The sequence below is a fragment of the Ptychodera flava genome, chromosome 19 (genome assembly GCF_041260155.1).
Source record: "Ptychodera flava strain L36383 chromosome 19, AS_Pfla_20210202, whole genome shotgun sequence".
NCBI lineage: Eukaryota > Metazoa > Hemichordata > Enteropneusta > Ptychoderidae > Ptychodera > Ptychodera flava.
In genome coordinates this window covers 31,751,345-31,771,830 of record NC_091946.1, presented here as the reverse complement: position 1 = coordinate 31,771,830, position 20,486 = coordinate 31,751,345, and the positions used below count along the sequence as shown (strand labels likewise).

General features: G+C 37.5%; 3 protein-coding genes across 5 annotated transcripts in view; all 3 read right to left on the bottom strand.

The window, feature by feature from the left end:
* The window catches only part of LOC139119288 (trafficking regulator of GLUT4 1-like), a 47,196-nt gene extending 40,054 nt beyond the window's left edge, over window positions 1-7,142 (bottom strand). The window contains exons 1-4 of one of the 3 annotated variants that reach the window (XR_011548893.1): window positions 6,842-7,142; window positions 6,072-6,148; window positions 2,914-3,045; window positions 986-2,475 (exon numbers count right to left, since the gene is read on the bottom strand). Coding sequence is in view for 1 of the 3 variants with exons in the window: in XM_070683031.1 (XP_070539132.1) it covers window positions 6,072-6,148; window positions 6,284-6,299 (93 nt within the window). In the remaining 2 variants the exon portion in view is untranslated. Of the gene's footprint in view, window positions 1-985; window positions 2,476-2,913; window positions 3,046-6,071; window positions 6,149-6,283; window positions 6,521-6,841 lie in introns of those variants that run through there. The other 2 variants (XR_011548892.1, XM_070683031.1) reach the window with 2 other exon arrangements.
* Window positions 7,143-8,776: 1,634 nt separating this feature from the next.
* On the bottom strand, window positions 8,777-11,941 carry LOC139118281 (transmembrane protein 256 homolog). The gene is made up of 4 exons (XM_070681547.1): window positions 11,805-11,941; window positions 10,652-10,689; window positions 10,194-10,274; window positions 8,777-9,649 (listed from the first exon to the last, which is right to left on the bottom strand). The coding sequence occupies exons 1-4, from the start codon at window positions 11,911-11,913 to the stop codon at window positions 9,506-9,508; spliced, it is 372 nt and encodes a 123-aa protein (XP_070537648.1). The 5' UTR covers window positions 11,914-11,941; the 3' UTR covers window positions 8,777-9,505.
* Window positions 11,942-12,451: 510 nt separating this feature from the next.
* LOC139119287 (uncharacterized) lies at window positions 12,452-19,192 on the bottom strand. The gene is made up of 6 exons (XM_070683030.1): window positions 19,028-19,192; window positions 18,466-18,560; window positions 17,275-17,426; window positions 16,058-16,508; window positions 14,690-14,847; window positions 12,452-13,952 (listed from the first exon to the last, which is right to left on the bottom strand). The coding sequence occupies exons 1-6, from the start codon at window positions 19,129-19,131 to the stop codon at window positions 13,638-13,640; spliced, it is 1,275 nt and encodes a 424-aa protein (XP_070539131.1). The 5' UTR covers window positions 19,132-19,192; the 3' UTR covers window positions 12,452-13,637.
* Window positions 19,193-20,486: the final 1,294 nt, after the last annotated feature.

Here is a 20,486-nt window from a genome sequence, read left to right as displayed (position 1 = left end):
TCTAAAATGAAAATAAAGCATTTGACTATAATTTGCCAATAAACGTAAATATTTTTGGAGCAAGCTGAGAAAGAGAGGCATGTAATAAAAATATCATAGCCCAAACAAGAGACTATGTACCCTAGGGGCAGGAGACCATTTGCCCTCCTAACGTCGGGCAAATGGTCACCTTCCCTCGGGCACATAGTCCCATGTTTGGGCTATAATATATAATTCTGTACAAAGTGTGGTGCTCTGAATACTTATTCTTCAAAGAGGTGTCAGGCAGGGCTGTTCTTTGTCAGCCCTGTTATTTGTATTGGCGATCGAAATATTAGCATGTAAAATAAGGTATGACAAAAGCATTAAAGGTTTCAAATTAACTGGTCCAAACAACACAATACGTGAAGCAAAGATTTCAATTATTAGCAAATGACACAACTATTTTTGTTGAAGATATTGCCTCTGTTGAATCAGTTCTTACAGTTATGGAAAACTTTCACAAATGTAGCGGGTTAAAGCTGAATAAGAAGAAAAGGACAGGGGTTCTTTTGGGCAAGCTTAGACACAAGGATGTCAAAGTTGGTGACATTAAATGGACTACAAACCCTGTGAAAACACTGGGTGTATATTTTGGTTATGATGATATACTGTGCAAGAAATTAAATTGGGAAGAAAAAGTGAAATCACTCGAAAATTTGTTAAATTCTTGGGGAAGGCGCCACCTTACAATTTATGGGCGTATCGTTATTTCAAAATCTCTTGCTGTATCAAAGATAATGTACCTTGCTTCTGTAATTGGTATACCAGAAGATATCTTTCAGAAAGTCCAGTCTTATTGACATCTTTGTCAAACGAAAAAGAAAAATTTCAAACAAATTGCTTGAAAGAGGTTACAAATGTGGAGGTATCAAACATATCAATGTAAAATGTCAAGTGCAAGCACTGCAGGCTATGTGATTGAAAAGATTAGTGGAAAGTAAAGACACGACATGGATGGGCAGCGTTACCATGATCGTATTTTTATCTTGATAATAACACAAATTTATTACAACAACATCTCTATGGCGTGTTGTTCCAAATTGTATTGTAGCTGCTTTACCAGTTTTCTATGTTAATGTTTTGAACGCTTGGTATGATGTGAATCACAGTGTGGACCATGCAGATCGTCACTTCTTACTTGGCTGGTCTAGGAAATATTGTTGTTTTTATTCCATGATTTCTACAGATGATAATTTTGAAGTTTTGTCAATGATTGTACAAGTCCCCTGAACAAACTGACATGCAAGGCACTGTATTCCATTCTCATACGAAAGCGTACAGAACCCCCTATGTACCAGCTTTTGAAATGGTTTCACAATTTAAATGTAACTCCTAGAGAATCAGAAATCAACCCTATTTGGAAAAAATGTGTATGATATTACAAATGAACTTAAACTAAGAGAGTTCAAATGGAAGCTTTTGCACCGTCTACTCCCATGTAACAAATATTTGTATTTTTTAGAAGATAAAAGATACAATGCTGTGTTCAGTTTGCCAAGAAATAGATTCCTTGGAATATAGATTTTTAAATTGTTAAATATATATATATATATATATATATATATATATATATATATATATATATATATATATATATATATATATATATATATATATATATATAAAGGGGACTGCGTGATCAAGGGTAAATGCAATTGTCATATGTGCCGCACAAAATAAATGTTGCCGTCTCCAACGACAATTTTCCTACCATTTGTGTACCATACAGGGGCAAAACAAATAAGTTTCAGAAAGCCACATTAGGTGGCACTCATTGGAACTTTACTAATCGGATATACTAATGACCTGTTGAAAATAATATTTTCATACGTAAAAGTAATTCATGTCTGCTTTTCCTTTATTTTTCATATTAAAACTGTGTGAAAACTAATTCAGGAGAGTAATGGATATAAACAGATATAACAAACTTACAAAACAGAGGTCTGAACGAAAACGTAAAGAAATTGAAAGCTTCGAAGGTGAAATATGCCATAGTACATTTTTCATTTCGTCCATATCTTTCAAAGATACAAATTTTCACATTTTATTAACTTAGCATAATCTTTCACTATGTACTACGTTGAAAGAACGATTTACGCTTTGTAAATTTACAAGTCACAAATAGTCTTATATGTTATCCAAATAACACAGACTGTACACAAGAAGTACTTGCTTTTCGGACGTTGGTGGCGCTTTTAGAGCATCGTCCTATCCTGGCAAGAACGAAATTTCTCATTTTTACCCCTACTTTCTATTACGTCATACTATTACACTGAATCCGATGGGCACTGGAGTACTTCATTAAATGTTATCTGCCAGATATTGATGGCATGCATATGCAACAAGTGCTATAAATATGATACCGAATAATACAGATGCTATATTGAGCTTCATTGCAACATCCGATGAGAATCGTGCTGCATGTATATCACCCTTCTGGTTCGAGCGAATCGTCTGCAAAGAGAAGTGATTACAAAATCATTACATTTGGCGCCAAATTTCACGATAATTAATCAGTTGCTGTGGCTATTTTACCACAGTGACTCTATGGTTTGTAAATGTCCCAGCTATCCCACAATTGAGTTTGCCTGTCTGTTCCAAAACTCTCCTTGACAATCTTTTAGAGTCGCGTATTTCGAATGGTTCATAATGCCAAACTTTAACCTCGGGGGTGTACGGAACAAACCTACAAGACGAGGTCAGCAAGAAAAATATACGAAGACGGGGACACCTTTAAGACAAAAACGTGTAGAACTTTCTAAACCCATTCAAACCAAGTTTTGGCTTTTTCATACATTAAACCGTTTTGAAAATAGTTTAATCGTGAGTTCTCGACTGCTAACGGCTAGTTTGAAGAAAGACGAGATTTAAACGATAACATAATTTCCTTACGTCTAGTGACGCATATATGGCAATCAACCCAAGTGGCCAGAAACAAAAGACACACGATAAAACTGAGCAGATCAGGTAGTGGTTCGGTAAGTTCTCTGTTCTAACCTCAATGATTGGTTGTTGGATGTGTACCTGTGGAAAGAAAAATAGTCCGTTTTACAGATGGAAATCGCGTGAGTTGATTCTAGAAGTCAGTTGGCCACGTCTCTTGATATTCTCCATATATAGTAAGCACAGAAACAAGAAGAAGCCGTTGGCTTACGGTTGTTGTCATATTCAGAGGTCGCCTCAGTTTCATATGTCCACTATTTTGCTTGAATTCATATGCAACGACAGAAAAATATTTTATATTATTGCCTGAATACATGGGTTTATGTGCCCGGGAGCAGGTGACAATTTGCCCGACGCCAGGAGGGCAAATTGTCTCCTGCTGCGAGGGCACATAAACCATGTATTCAGGCAATAATATTTTATTACATGCCTCTTCACAGTAAATGCTATATGACATTTAGTTACATGCAGGGCATTTTCAAACAATTTTACCATTATCGACCAACATCAAACAGATTTTAACGAAAGTCAAAATAGCAGTGCGCGCATGGATATTTTACATCTAGCGTTAAGCGTCTACTTTGACGTCGAAAACGTCGAAGGGCTTCACTGGACCGGGTAACCATGGAAACCGGTCAGTACATCGTTCACCGGCCCGCTAACATCCCGGATGTTCCTATTCAAATCAATGCACTGATTTGCACTCGCATCGAGGCATGTAATAAAAGCCTAGATGTAATTTATGAAAAGTGAAAGTCCATAATCTTTCATCGATCTCTTTCTTTCCACCCCCAGTGTAACGAATGTAGAGGTATCCTAGACAACGCAAATGTCACAAGGTATTACTTTATTGTGACAGATATCGCTTTGAACAGGTGCAACGCTGATCAATCTTTATAAAGAAACAAACTATCTTTCGGGACCTTTACGACTAGTGGAACACAAGGCAATAAAGAGTCTTGAAGAACTTCAATGAAACCACGAGTTATAGCACCATGCACTCACGTGTACATGTTTACTATAAAGTACACAGGTAGACAGACAGACAGACGGACGGACAGACAGACAGACAGACAGACAAGGGAAGCAATGCATCTTGTATCGGTGAAGTCTAGGGGTAGGATAATGGATATACTGAAAAGAGCGTTATTACAGATTGAATAATTGCTATTTTAGAGCATTACTCAGGTTTCAAAACTCAAAATCGGGTACTCATTTCTTTATGGACTTTCATATCGAGTAACTAAAGCACTCAGTATAACAGTCAACTAACTCATCTATACAAACGATCCACCAATATTGGAAAGAGTTCAGACAGGGCACTTAAAAAGAGCAATACAAACAATTTTCTCTAGTTTGGTTTGACATGGGGTCACTCAGGATCATTGACCTTACAAGCACACTGGCGTAAAAGAGTTTAATAAATCTAAGGCTTTGTTGTTGTTGGTCCCCATTTTGGGAAGATGCCAGAGTTAAATCATACCTAAATGTATCATATATATATATATATATATATATATATATATATATATATATATATATATATATATATATATATATATATATATATATATATATATATGCAAATTAAAGTTTATCAGTCTTTTGATCACGTGATTGCGTTATTGCGTTAAAACTCGACACAGACACTGAAAATAGATGTGTTCGCATATATTAGCTCGCAAATGGTGTGTGTGTGTATATATATATATATATATATATATATATATATATATATATATATATATATATATATATATATATATATATATATATATATATATATATATATCCTATTGTCTTTCTGTAACGAGTCCCCATTTGGTTTGCAGACTCGAACATGACAAGTCAAAATATTTATATTCTAAATCTTTCCAGGAAATCGACATAAGATGTTTTTTGAGGGTTCGAATACCATTAAAAATTTACTGAATTTTCTACCTTGGGTTCATAGCTCTGCTGGTGGACAGAATTGTTCCCGAGGCTGTCATTCGCCCAGGTAAGCGATGTTTTCATGCTTTGATAAAGTTTTGAGCGATGCGTGATAGTGAGGGTGTGTGCGGCTGCGTCATGAACTCCACACCGTGTGGAGGGGTCGCAGTCGAAAAAATGTGTAAAAACTATAGCTCACAACCCTCTCCCCAAAAAAACAAAATGCATTGATACAATAAAGACATATAAGGATGGGGATTTAGCAGAGCGGTTTTGACTGTGATGTCTTTGTCAGGTACTAGGTGACTGGGTACCGTGCGTTCTGAGTTCTAATCCGATCAAGAATTTACTGAATACTACACGTTTACATCGAAAGTCGTCATAAAGCCACTTTTTCAAGATTGCCAGCGAGTCAAACGAAACACTGATATCTCAGTGTGTCAAGGCAAGATCCCTTATTTCATGTATTTACCGTTAACGAATTTAAGCAATGCATTTCACACTCCCTACCTATCGAACTTCTTATCGACCATCGGGGTCGAGGTCAATTCAAGTAATGAAGCTTTAGAACGACTGCAGAATTTCGAAATGTTAACCTCTGACCTTTCTTTGTTACCCTATTTCAGCGCTGCGCGCTGTTCGTTTGAAAGAGAGAGCGGTGTCAATATACACCGGAAAGTTTTCCGCAATTTTTTTATTTTTTGTCGATTCTCCCAACCGATTTCAAAATAAAACATCAAATCATTTAAACATAAAACAATGAATAACAATGAAATATTTGCAATAAAGAACGAAGTTGCCCGAAGTGCGTTAGTAAATGATATCTAAGGAGGCCGGAATCTTCTTTCAAACTCGACAGTAAGATACTTTCACTAGATCACTACAAATGAAACTCAGCGTACCTTCATGAATACGTCAGTATTCAGAAGAAAGAGAAAATGTTTCCGGAAGTTCGGTGAGCGAAGTCAACACAAAGCCGGATAAAGTACTTTATAAACACAACTCTGTAACCTCATGGACTTTGGCACCTATATGGCGTCTAGTTTCGATGAGCTAAAACTATCACCAAATGAAACAGCCTTGACCTTCTCGAAGACGTGCTACCCCCTAACAAGAGACGTTTTCAACACATCTTTCGGTTCCCAAATAAGTAAAGAAAATAGATTTCACTTTACCTGGTAGGAAATTCCCCCATGCGTAACACCTCTACTGTAGCTTTGCGGAACCTTCTCACTCAACAACGGCGCTGCCACTGCAAGCGAAATAATACGTGTTACTTGTACTCGACTTCCTAATGCGTATTCGCTATGTATTATAGTCTCTTTGAAGGCAAAATTTCAACTCATACTGTTTCTGAACAGAGCTGTAAACAGGAAAAATAACCAACCGTCATCACTGTCCATGTCGACGTCGGCAGGTACCTTCACATTCTCTTCGTAAGGAAATCGAAATTAAGTATGAGGTAAACGTCACGCTCTCGTTACAGAAGAGAGCACTCACCGATTTCCTGGAACGAACGTGTTGTGATTGTAGTGCGACACTAGCGATAAGTTACATGGTTTCGCTTGTTTTAGGAGCTCTGGCAGGTGGCCGAAGTACAGTTCCATTACAGTTTTGAAGAAATAGTCGATGCGGGTGTATGATAACGTATAAGTACTGATATGTTGACTCACAAATGTAATCTCAGTCACGGTCCCTACAGGGACCGTGTCTCAGTCAAGAGCAGACTCTCTTTCCTCTATCTTGATTGTGTGCCTTGTCCATTTCAACAATGAAAGTCATTGATAATGAGATTGCATACTGGAATAAGTATTATTTTAGTATAATTAGAATGCGTGTGGTACCGAAAATATTGTAATTGACATGTATATGTCATTTTCGCATAAATACATCAAGTATGGTGTAACAAAGGACGTAAAAAGGTAATGATGTAGTTTTCGTTCACCTTCATCAAATTTCGTCACAATTCAAGGTTATCTCAAAACCATTCTCATCGTGCCATAACTGTTTAGCTGCCCATAGTAAAGTAGACATATTTTATCACATCGAAAATAAGATAAAATTACATTTAATTAATTGTAAGACAACTGGAAATACGTACGCTGAAAAAAAGTTAATGTGAAACAGGAGAAAATAGCTTCCTGCTGTTTCACGGTATGAGACATTGTGGGTTGAAATATACAAAGAGATTTTACTCAAAGTCGCGTTTAGACAAAACAAGTAAGACAATGGTAATAATGAAATTTTACAAAACATTCATGTTTGATTCTCGCAAACAAACTGTTGTTATTAATGGTAAAACTTCACAGCCACAACAAATTAAATGTGGAGTGCCTCAAGGTTCAATTCTCGGTCCTACTCTATTTCTCATCTATATCAATGGCATTGCTAACTCAACTAACTACTTTAATTTTCGATTATTCGCTGATGACACTAATGTATTTAAATCGTTCAATTCCACCACCATCAACCTCGATAATGTCAATACTGAATTTAATAAAATCACCATTTGGTGTAACGCTAACAAACTCACTATTAACGTCAACAAAACTAATTTCATGATTATTAAAATACCTCAAAGAAAAATTGACTTAGATGGCAATATATTGTTATCAAATCATATGATGGAGGAAGCCACATCGGCAAGCTATCTTGGTATTTCCATTGACCCATCACTTAATTGGAATTCACACGTGAAAAATGTTATTTTAAAAGTCAGCCCCAAATTGGTGTCCTTTCTCGTATCAGACATTTTGTACCAAAGTCAATTCTTATCATGATCTATCACACCTTCATCTTACCACATCTAACATATTGCCTAGAAATCTGGGGTAACGCTTACACTACATTATTAAATCCCATTCTCCTCCTACAGAAAAAAGCTGTTCGTCTTATTACTTTTTCTGATTTCACAGCACACTCCGAACCTTTATTTCGTCAACTAAATATTTACCTCTTCCGAACTCAGTAAATATTCTTCCTTGATTCAGTAAATAAAAATTTCCCGACTAAATTTCTAACTATTTTGAAGTCCCTACCCATACTTATTTTACACGTTCATCTGATAGTGGCAATCTCCGAATACCGAATGCCAGACTTACTATTACTCAACACAACATTGTCTTTGCTGCAGTCAAACACTGGAATTCACTGCCGTATCATCTTAAACAAATAAAATCTAGACGTAAATTTCAAAGAGATTTAAAATCATATTTATCAAGCTTGTGAAAACTTTTCTGTGTACTCCTTTAGTTTTTTTTTCTCTCCTCAACAGTGTGACTATTCTGTAAATTTTATTACTGTTATAATTTTGGGCCGTGGACTCGATTAGTCCAATGGGACTACTTCCACGGTCCAAACCAGATATATTTCAGTATTTTTCGAATTGTAAGTTTGTAATACTTTGGTTTATGTTCAACATGGTATTTATATCTGGTTGAATAAAGATTCATTCAATGTATAATTAACAGATTCACAATAACAATTGCGACAATCACTTCTTGTACAGATGCTGTTTTATGCACCTTACAGGGGATCAATATCAACTACTGTATTTTGCGATTCGAGAAGAAAAGCAAAGTGTTCTCAATTTGTCATCGCACGGTATATAAATACGGTGAAGGCGATGGGAACTGTTTTCGGATAATTGAATGGTGATGTGCATGTGGTAAAGTCGTTTGTACGTACGGAAAAAAGATAAGCTGTTGTCACTGTTGTCAATTGTAACTTAATGAACAAATATCAGGTAATTTCTTCCATGTCAGTATACTGGTCTCAAAATAGTTATACCTACCTTTTACGTCACAGCCATCATTTGTGGTGTTAAATCAGCCGATTTATTAAATTTATAACGAAATACAAATAAAATGACTCGGTTGAATGTTGGCGATAACTGATTTAATGCAAGTGGTTTGAGCAACCGTAAGATATCATATGAATTACTCATAACATGCATAAGTATTCCTCCCCGGCCTCCATGATGTAAATGATAAAAGTATATACACACTGTATACTGAGAATATCAAAATATATACTGGTGCAATACGGCACATTTCACTTAAAATTTAATTTTTCTTGGCCCACCATTTGCTTTGTAAAGTCTTCAATTCTGACAGATTCTGTCTACATCACGACGAATAGAGGCAAAACGCGTCTAGACGAGCCCTGTATTTGGAGCACGCCTATCAGCCTTATATTTGTTCAGTTTGTTTAAATGGCAGCAGAATGGACATCTTATAATTGGGATGAGATAATGCAACAGGAAAGAAAGATGACCAAATCATCTAAAGCGAAAAATTAGGCATTAAAAATCTTATTTCAGAAACGTGCCTCTAAAATCACTTTTCATAGTTTTGTTTCCCGCCGTCGCATAATTACTTGTGCAGACATATTGTGAATGGTTTGCCATCGTTAAAAATTGATAATAAGTTATGAATGTGAAATCTGCATCCAAAGCATGTCAGTAATTATGATTTTGGTATGCCAGCTTTACATTTCCCGGTGAGGCTGAAGAGCTACATCACACAAATGTCGACATTTGCTTGGATTTTCTTTTTTGATCTACTCAGTTTTTGTTGATCTCTTCCCTGCGTTCTTTCAATAGGCGTAGTCACAGTGCCAACGCAGCCCAGCCAGCCACTAGAAGAACGCCCCCATGCGGTGTGTACTTCCTGAGCTCGTCGATGTCATAGAGGGCGTGCACGTAACACGTACCAGAAAACAGAGGAATGCTGCTGGCCAATAATGTTCCTGCCTGTAATAGAATGAAACCATCCTTGCAAAATATTCGAAGAAGAATGACCTGCAAGAAGTTTATTTTTTCTTGAGCAAACATTTTCTCTTGGTTTTCACCTTTTCATGTAAGAACGTACAGTGCTACGCTTGTGTCATTGGTTCCCCTCTCTCAGAATCGAAACGTCACTTCTGACAGAATCGGCTACCGGGGTTGTGAAAATTATGTTGACGATTACTCATTGAAGCATATGGTTTAAGGTATTTCACATTACTCCATATAATAGTGAAACGTTACCTATATGTCCCTACATGCTTTTTGCGCTTTCTTTCTCATCTTATCAAGCCAGAGACAGACTTTTGCTTTTTGGACTTTATCCAGTGTAGGGTCAACTGTTCGATGCTCGACGAGTGACACAAGAAGATTTTGCTACAGGAAATTATCTTCATGTATGTGTATATGTGTGTTGAATGTGAATAACGACCATTCTATGCATTTTTGTTCATTTTCTTATCTGAAAACATTTCGCAGTTTCACATGAGACGAACATCAATGCTAAACTTACAATGAATGGTTGTCCGCATAACGGCACAGCTAGAAGAGCCAGGCTTGTTGTGAAGTGATAAAACTTGGCCACATCAAAAACCTAATGCAAGCATATACATTATTGTGAAACACTCGGATCTAAAGATATTAAGAGAAAGACGTCTTAAAAACCCTATATACTGTGCTAACCGTAGGCCAACTCTACTATATGTACTCGTACACTTTTGCACCTCTCTCTCTCTCTCTCTCTCTCTCTCTCTCTCTCTCTCTCTTATAATAGGTACACAGTAATTGCTGGTATAAGGTTGCCATTCGTCTGCACTACACAGACCTCCATGTGTTGACCTAGACGTTGAAACATTGCTCTCAAAAAGACTGCAGAAATAGAAAAGAAAGAGGCAAATTTTAAATATTTAAAACAAATAGTTGATCAAATCCTGTGCTCAACACATAAATTGCGTACTGGAATATACCTACCTGGTGTCGGTATGGATCATCTACATTGGTCTTAAAACCTGTAAAAATAACATATTTTACGAAATCTATTTTCAACAGCCATAGTTTTCTAGTTCCTTATACAATAATATTTACATGACCATATGGTGACGGTATACGGCACGCTCCCACCGAGTTCGGTAGAAGCGTAGCGTACGCCGTAATAGAGGTCCTCGACTGGCAAACTGTTACTTGTCCTGTTGCTAACAGCAGAAAAGTTACAGGAGTCTGGTGAGGCAGATGTTGGACCATTACAACTGGTAGAGTGTATTCTGATGGAGTATGTCCTCAATCCTTTTCACTGACTCATGATTATACTTCAGGAGACCGTAAAGAATGCATAGATTTTCTTCAGTTACATGTTTTCATTTTCACTTTTCAGTTTGGCGCTTTAAGTAAAATTCTTTGTTTGCCGTCCGCGTGCTGGAAGTTTTCAGAGAAAATTAAGAAAACAAACACAATGTTAACACTATTACAAATAAAACTAATATTTTTTTCCAAAAGAAACCAAATAAAAATTGAGCTCCTGTTAATAAACTTGTGTTTTTTTGCCTGCGTTTGTTTTTTCCTGGCTGGCTGGTAGGTTTTTCAAAGCTCAAAGGACGGCAAACAAAGAATTTTCTTTAAATGGTCTTATTAGAATATCTTGGCTATAGTTACAAAGCTTAATTTCTTTTCAACCAGCAATTTTCCTCGTTTCTGTGATCGCACCCCTCTCAAAGATTTTAGTGTCCTTCCCTAATCTGTTTATAACTGTAATAAGATGTTTACTAAATCTTTTCTGTCGATGACTGTGTTCTATATGCTGGGGTCTAACGTCATGAGTCAACTAACAATGACCTTGTTAAGTCCTAGGGCGAGCCGGAAGTAGTTGTATCACGTACGTCCGTCTAACTCGCGCCATAATACATGTTCGAACGGAATAAAAGTTGTATTCACATGTGGTTTATCGTCAGGATGCGTTGTCTTGGCTGCACGGTGTCAACGAAAGGTCGGCTTTGATATTTATTCTCTCTCTCTCTCTCTCTCTCTCTCATATCTACCTGGATTCGCATCTAAGCCTCAATATGACACCTGGCACTCTTCCCCTCAACGAGATGATCAACGGGGAGGAGGGAAAGGCTGGATAACTCACTGTGCGCCCCGTGTGCTGCTATAAGCACTGCAGAAGCTCCTGATAAAGCGCCGACGCGGAAGAAAATCTTCCCCGCTACAGAATTCAGTCTCGTTAGTCTGGCAGCCATATTGACTTTTCGAAGTTACAATGTGTCGACCAGCACGTAACCAAGTTAAAACGTAAGACTCGTGTACAAAGGGTCGCCTGTGGGCCATACACAGGAATTCTGTCACATAAAGCGGTATGCCCTCTCCGTTTGATTTATTATGCATACGCAAGTCTCGCCTGTTGCCTCGACAACTAGCCGTGTTAGACTTTGGCAATAGTCACGTGAATCAGCCAGCATCCAAACAAATAATATTCATTTGTTTGTTTGTTTCTTTGTTTTTGTGTTTAAATTTCGAACCGTTTGTTTGCTTGTTTGTTTACCAATTTACATGTACAACGGTTACCTCCATAAAGTAGGTCGTGAAATCGGTTTGTGTGCACAAGGTATGACTCAACTGGGCTCAATGCCACGATATATGTAATCAACGTGAAAGATTAAGATAAATAATATTTTGGCTTTTTGAAAAACTCCCAAGAGCTAAGATACTGAACTTTGGCTCGTCGCTATGATGTTCATAGTCTTCGGACAAACGTAGATTTATAGACACTATAATCGGAAATAGCAAACAGTTTTAATGTCAATTAAGTAGCCCGGGGTTTATACCCCGATTAATTACACTACCGTACACGCAAAGGGAGTACTTTAAGATGTTCAAATCACAAAAGATAGTTCAAATATACACCTTTAAAAGTTCTCGTTTGTTCGTCCATGCACGTTTTGACTGAGACACAAGATTGATAACAGGGACATTCCCGTTTGTGCACTGTTTGTCTGTATTGACTTGTCCAAAATATTTCGATATGTTTTGCTTTTTCAACGTGCAACTTTAAAGTCTGGATATACAATGAGTGCAAACTCTATTCGAACGCTTTTAAACAGAGCTCGTGCATTTTAAACATATATGGGCTTGTCTCGACTTACCATCTCTGCACAGTGGGAGGAGTCGGAGGACCCTGACTAAATTGATAATTTTTTCAACCTCTCATGGACTTTCTGGTTATATGGTAAGTTTCAGATTTATTGTGAGATTAAAGAACTTTGCTTCTTAATCAAATATAAATTGGAGTCAAATTATTTTGTGTGACCTTGAATTTCAAAATCGACATTTCTGAATAAACTATGTGTGTATGCAACTCGGTTGTGACACACGTAATAAGTGTTTTATCAGTAGAGCTGTGTTTCATCATTATGGCAATCCGCTGCAATCCATGATGCTTCTGCAAACATGAAACATTTGAATATACATACGATGCAGTTCAATATCACAATAAGAAAATGGAATTCCAGTAACAGTTGAACTTGTATGCTGTACAACCAATACAAAGTTAGGTGACTCGTTTGCAGACCAGCTTATGGGAAAGTTGACCGATGTGAAATTCAAAAGATCTAACTGCTCTAAAGCTCAGTGTCTTCCACGTGGTTTCCTACTAACTTAAAGGGATATAGTCGTCGGAACTGCGCCTGTGCGAGTTTCTTGTTTACAAACAATGTATTTCGTGCACGATATCAAGATGCACCTCATCATCAGAGCTGCAACATTTAAATTATACGATGATAGATTATGACAGACATGTTTTAACTGTCGTTAATCACCATTGTGCCTTGGATACATTGTTGCCATGGGTCGTATGGGTCCCATACGACCTTTGAGCGCAGTTCCGACGACTATATCCCTTTAAATACAGTGCAAACAGTGTACATGTGTGACTGTGGTTACAGAACCCAGAATATTTAGCAAAGTTCTAAGTGAACGCGGTGCGGATTTTCAAGCCATTTCTGATCTCGTAGAGTGGTGTGCCGTTTGCATCACACAGTGTATCGGTGATCAGTCCACGTGCCAGCGTTTGGAGAGTGTTCGCTGCTGGAACTGTGTATGCATCGGTCAAGAGATACTGGTTCTCCGCCACGAATCCTCCATCCATGTGCTCGGTGTAGCATCTCCTGTAGGCGTCGAGGGCGCTGTATTCTATTCTCTTGCAGGAGTTCTCGCTTGACTGGTAGACTTCCAGCATGGCATCCATGACGCAGCTTTGTACACGTCCCATCGGTTTGCCGTTCTGTTCAGAAAGAATGCAGAATTGACATCAGTTCCTATAGCAATGAAAATTTGGAAACTGAAACACCGAGAAAACCTTATGCTCCCTGCCGATTTTTAACCACTTGCGAATCTAGTTAGTGGAGTAGCGACATAACGGTGTTTGAAAGCAAGAGCTTTACATTGGGAAACTGAAAAATTAAAATTCATGCAATTCGAGGGAAACACCATGGATATTCAAGAGAAACTAGAGTGAAAAGATGCGGCTTTTCATTACCAACAGTGAGATTATACCGTCACTCCCACCAACATCTGTAGCCCTTGGAGGAGATTATTTTAAAGTCTCACCGCCGACAGGTGAGAATTTTCAGTCTCACAAATGAATTTCCAGTCTCACCTTTGAGTGGGGAGAATCTCTAGTCTCACCGTAGAGAACCGGGGAGATATTCTTGATTCTAACCAAGGGCAACATTTCTCATCATCGGTTCGTGACAAAGTTTTTCTCAGGGGCAGTGGTGAGGGTGACAGTAGAGTCTCACCTTGGAGACGACATGGTACTTTTTCATCGTAATCTTACGCTTTTTTCAGAGTGATATGGCACTCTCGACGTAAAAATTCGTTATTTCTTTGAATAATTTTCACATGAAATCTTAATAGCATCGATTGCGTGATACATGATATAGTGATAAAAACCTTGCAAGGTGTACCGTGACCTTTAATTTTCAACCGCGCACCTCATTGCAAGTGGTCAATACTTACGTTTGATTTCAGGTAGTTCTTTACTCGACTCTCTCCTTCACAAACCTTCTGGAAGGACAGGGCGAAACCATCCGGTCCGCAGGGGTAACGTTTCTCAAAACAGCTGTAGAACTCACATCGTCCCGTTCGTGCGAGTTCCTCGCATGAGCTGTCGATTCCTATAACAAATAGGAATTTTTTCAAAGTCGATCAGAATAATACATATGCAGGGCTAGAAGATTTGCGTCCATTGTGAAAAACTAGTGGAGTACTACAAAGCTAAATATACTTGAAAGAAGGTTTCTAAAATAGCGTCAATGACACTTTGCTCACATTCGGTCAGACGTGGCAGGCCAGAGTGAGTGTGCGTACCATATTTAATACCTTCTAAGGGCATTGGCTTGTAATATTTATAATGTCAAGTACATTTGAATACATTTTGATGCATCGTCCATTAAACACCAGCTTGAAGGCGAATTACGTAATGATTGGCAAGTGTTGAAATGGACACACACATGATGACCAACAAATATGAGGTCTAACCAACGTACTTGAATACAAATTTTCGAGGCAATCTGACCAGCAGTTATTGAGATCTCAATTCACGTAATTTACACTTGTGCTGCTCGTTAGCAAATGTTTGGTCAATGATAACTTTATTTGAACAAATTGCCCTTTACAATTGAGCAGTTTCTACACAACAAATACAAAGGTGAGATGTGCAGCAGTTTTCATGTTTTTGCAATTTGTAATTTTACCAGGAATATAAGAGACATTTGGCATTTTTTGGACTACAACAGGAAAAATGACCAAAAAATTCAATATTTTAGGTTTTGTCACGATTTGAATGAAACTGATATCGATCATCCTAAGAACCTTGATATCGAATTCCAAAGTAATGGGACGAGCAATGTCAAAGGCGGAAATTTTTTACCAAACGAAGAGGGGAAAAAATGCCCCAAAAATACAAATATGCAAAATTCACCACAATTTGAACAAACTAAACTAAGTTTACCCCAAGATACATGCATAGCAGTTTTAAAGCAATCGGACAACAGTTTCAGCGAAGATTTTTTGACCAGAGGTGGAAATTGCCCCAATAAATACAAATATAAAAATTGCACTACAATTTGAACAATTCTGGATAACCCTTAAGGCTATGTATACCTAGTCTCAAAGTAGTTTAACAAGCTGTTTCAGAGAAGATTTTTTGACCAAAATTGTCCCAAAATTACAAATGATAAATTTCACCACAATTTGATAAAACTAAACTAAGGTTGCCCCTATATGCATATCAAGTTTAAAAGCAATCCGACACTTGGTTCCGGCAGAAAAAAATTATTTTTCACCAAAAATTGAAAAAAATGCCCTCTTAAAAATAAAAAATACCTTTTGTTGGCTTTTTCACGGGAAACATGTCGTATATTCGGTTTCTGATGTTCGTCTTCATCTCGTCCAGAGAAGCATCCGCACCATGGTAATCATCGAGGCCAAACTGCCTGGCAATGTCGTCAATTTCCCCCTCCAGTAGATAGAGGACGCTGTCTTCTGCACCGGTGTCGGCTTCGGCCAACATTTCATCGACGCTGCTTTTGAAGGCCGCCATGTTTTCGGGTGTTTTGAGAATTTGGAAAAAGTCAACTTCGTTGTTGGACGAGGACGACGATCGTGAGGAGGCGCCAGCAACTTTTGTGCTCTTCTTACATTGTGACATCAATTTTTTGCCATAATAGAATGTGTCCTTACAGAGAGAGTCGCTAAAAGTTACTGGTAGCTGCTTGTACTTCTTGACCATCCCGCGAGTCACACATTCCATTACCTTCTCCGTCACAAATCCGATCTACAGAACAAACACAGGGCTACTTATGTACAGAACCTGATTGGTGGTTTTATGTCCGTTAAGGTGACGTGTTTTTAGTTTCTTCAACGTAAAGGAACAAAACTTCCACAATGAAAATGTGTACGCAGCCGCAGTAATTGTTCAAATGAAACTCACCATCTCCAAGGAGTTAAGGCTCCATTAACTGCAACTATTTATCTATTTCAAGTATGTTTTTGTTCCTAAGATAGATTTTATCGTATTACTTTCTAAATCATGTCAAAATGCTGTTATCAACTTGTCAACACAGGCTGCATGAGTGTATCACTGAATGTTATCAGGCTAGTACTCATCCGTCAACAATAATATTATATAAACACGATTGAAACTAATTTGGGATAATTGGATCTTCATAGTTTTCAAATTTCTAAAAAATGTTAGGTGCCGTATAGCTGAATGTTGCTATATTACTAATTAATTATAAAAACTAGTATGTAACGTAAAAAGAAAAGAAGATGAGGTTACATTTGCAGATTAAATCTACACTACTTCACCATCCAATTATCCCAAATTACTGAAGTTCCAATTGTGTTTATATTATACACAATGTATTTTGTTGGCGTATATTTCAACATTCACTGGATAAGGAGCAGAAAATTTGCTTGTCTCTATATAACGAAAGCACGTGTGGGGTAGAGTTACCGTAACGAAAGTAATCAAAATCTCTTTAAAAATTAAAGGCATTGTTTCTTTAATTTAATGGAAATCTATTTGAGACAAAAACTACCTTTGACAGGAACTTCCGAATTTTGCAATATCTTTTCAAAGTTCTGCCAATGTCATATCGGCTTCCCTCGTTGCACGTATGGCGGTGGTTAAAGCAATCGAAGAAATCACAATCACCGCTATCCGCTTTCGCCAGACAGTCAGCATCAATACCTCCACGAGAGAAAAAATGAACAGATAGATTGAGAGATTTAGTAGTGTGCGTCGCTGCAACCTCTGGCCGGCAGAAGGCAAACTCTCAGCGTAGCAGCAAACGCCCGCTCACGATTGATATTTCGGTCTTACTCAGCAAGGTGCATCGATATTAATTAGAGGTTATCCTAAACTTATTCAAACGTTCAAAACATTCCACTGTCGCTCTGCTTGTTAACACAATCCAACATCCTGATATTTTTGCTCTTATAGATCCTCTTCTTTGGCTGAAAACTATGGAACAAACTAATTCACCAGATTTTGCATTGCTTTGATTGTATAACTTGTTTCGGAGTCGAATTTGCATTTTTGTCGTGTCAAAATGTTGAAATTTTATATACCTCGTGCTGCAAAAAATTCGAAGATATCAGGTCATATACAGTTCATGAAAATGACTACAAATTTAAAGGCACGAAGTCGTCCTTTTTTTACTTTTCATGAATTTCTTTTGATTATGAAAAGTTGTTTGTTGTTTGACGTCCTGAAACATGCTGAAATACCAGTCAATTGCGCACAACCTCAACTCTGCTCGCACCCAGACAAGAGGTTCGGACCTCAGGCAAGCTTTTGTAATATAATCAATGTGTATTTGTCACTGGAAAGCAACTTGGAAAAGGAAAAAGCTATTTTCTGTAGAGATCTCAAGTAAGATCATCTGTTTGCATTCAGCAAAGGGAATATTTTTGACACTTTTTGCAGTCTTTGTGCCGTCGCCGTCTTGTACCCCGAGTGATTTTATGCAAGTATTCAAAGTTTTCTTGTTATCACAAAAAGGTAACAAAAGAGCGACATTGTCCCTTTAATTGCGGGACCAATGGTGATCAGTCTTGTCAGGAGACCAGTATCCGACTGATAACACAGTCATGGATGGACAACGCCAGTCAAATTACAAGGTGCGTAACTTTAGTTTCAAACTAAACTTTAGTTTACTTGTATAAGCAGGTCAAAAACGGAGCTTGAGTCATTGCTTTTGAATGTTTTCTTCTAATTTATAACTTACCTGTTTTGATAACAGACACTCTTCCAGGTCCTCCGCATCGTTCATTTGAATTACCGATGCATGAAGTAGAGCAATCGGAAGAGGGGACGATGTTGCTACAGAAATAGAACAAACGCGACACGGTTACGTCACCGAAGATATTTCTCTGAAAACAGAAATTTTGATTAGTTTACATGCTAGCTAGCTCGAACCCGGTATACAATGTTACTGTTTTTTAAAGCTGGCTGTGCACTTGCTAGTTTATAGAGAGCTTCAGAATATAAAGCATAGCATATACTTGTCATATCTGTTAGATATTATAATTCATGCTGAAAATTTGTACCCTTTTTCCATACTGCCCTCGACACCAATCACTGCAAAGAATATTCCAGTCCGCACTCAAATTTATTCCCCTTCAAATTAAAACATCGAAGTATGGAACTGCGCATGGATGGATGGATTGATTGATTGATTGATTGATTGATTGAATAGTTGATCGAATCAGTCATTCTTAAATCAGAAAGTACTATACATACACAGTCTATTTCTATATCATTAGACTAGATCGAAATTTAGATCTAACCTCTCAGATTGGTCGTTTCCACATGCACAAGTTCTTTCATCTAGCAATCCTGCGTATTCATATCCTTCGTATGAGCAATGTACGTAACAGTGCTGCACGTACATAGCGTCCAACGCAAGTTGTTTGTGAACGAGGTTGGAGACGGACTGTTGGATACACCCTACGTAGCCTATAAGAGATACAAAGATTACATTTTGTGATTTTTTGATGTGTGTTTCATTTAAGACTTGAATGAACATAAAAATATAAACAACAGAAATAAACAAGGAAGACCCTGAATTACAATGCAACTTTCACAGAAGTGAACAACAGAGAGGTCCGAAGACAGACATGGGCTTTATACAGATACAGGCAGATGTACAAATAAACAGATGTTGAGCATACACATACGCAGCACGCATACATACATACATACATACATACATACATACATACATACATACATACATACATACATGCATGCATGCATGCATGCATGCATGCATGCATACATACATACATACATACATACATACATACATACATACATACATACATACATACATACATACATACATACATACATACATACATACATACATACATATCAAATAGACAAAGGAAGACACCAATTCAAATGACAAATAAGTAATTGTTACTTAGGGATGGTCAGTTTCTGCGGCCTGGGAGAGGGCGGTGGATTATTTTTTGCCGACGTCAAAAAGTGGCTGATCCCCCCTGTTCCAACTTTCGAAAACAGGGTGACCCCCCTCTGCGCGACAAAGGTAAAACAAAGGTGGAATATAAATTGAATAATTCAGTGTGTGTGTGTGTATGTGTGTGTGTGTGTGTGTGTGTGTGTGTGTGTGTGTGTGTGTTGTATATATATATATATATATATATATATATATATATATATAATTTTGGGGGTATAATTTAAACATTCAGTCATTCTGTGTTTTAACGAAATTGTTGTCATGTCAATTGTAAGATAGGAACTTAAAAGTGTCAATTCTAAAGTTTGAATACAGTATTTTGAATGAGCTGTGAATGTACTCCACTCTTTTTATGCATAACCAGATGTCCAGAACTGTTGTAAGAAAAATGTGATTGTGAAATATTAGTGCATTTTGCTTTCTAATACTGAATTCTCACAGAGGAAACAGAAAAGTATCAGGAACTTGTCATGCTTTTCATATGAACTGCAGATTTCATAATGATTAGTACACTTTGCAAAACAGACTTTCAATTTACAGACATCAAGATATTTCTGACATATATCTCTGATATATTAATTTACTGCACCCGAAGGGCGCGCCGAAAAATATTAAACATCCAGATATCTCTGATATATATACATATCTGATATATGAAAGTCATGCAGCTGAAGGGCATGCTGAAAAATATTGTTTGATATTTTAAAGAAATGTGCCCGAAGGGCGCGCCGAAAAATGTTAAACATACAGGTATCTCAGATATA

What these genes read in the sequence shown, in the direction of transcription:
- LOC139118281 (XM_070681547.1), bottom strand. Translation starts at nt 11,913, where the DNA reads ATGGCTGCCAGACTAACGAGACTGAATTCTGTAGCGGGGAAGATTTTC. An exon ending in AGCAGCACACGGGGCGCACA is followed by an intron (nt 10,690 to 11,804) that starts GTGAGTTATCCA and finishes TTATTTTTACAG; the next exon opens with GTTTTAAGACCAATGTAGAT. An exon ending in TATGCGGACAACCATTCATT is followed by an intron (nt 9,650 to 10,193) that starts GTAAGTTTAGCA and finishes ATTCTATTACAG; the next exon opens with GCAGGAACATTATTGGCCAG.
- LOC139119287 (XM_070683030.1), bottom strand. Translation starts at nt 19,131, where the DNA reads ATGTACGTGCAGCACTGTTACGTACATTGCTCATACGAAGGATATGAA. An exon ending in CGTGAAAAAGCCAACAAAAG is followed by an intron (nt 14,848 to 16,057) that starts GTATTTTTTATT and finishes TATTTGTTATAG; the next exon opens with GAATCGACAGCTCATGCGAG. An exon ending in AGAACTACCTGAAATCAAAC is followed by an intron (nt 13,953 to 14,689) that starts GTAAGTATTGAC and finishes CTTTCTGAACAG; the next exon opens with AACGGCAAACCGATGGGACG.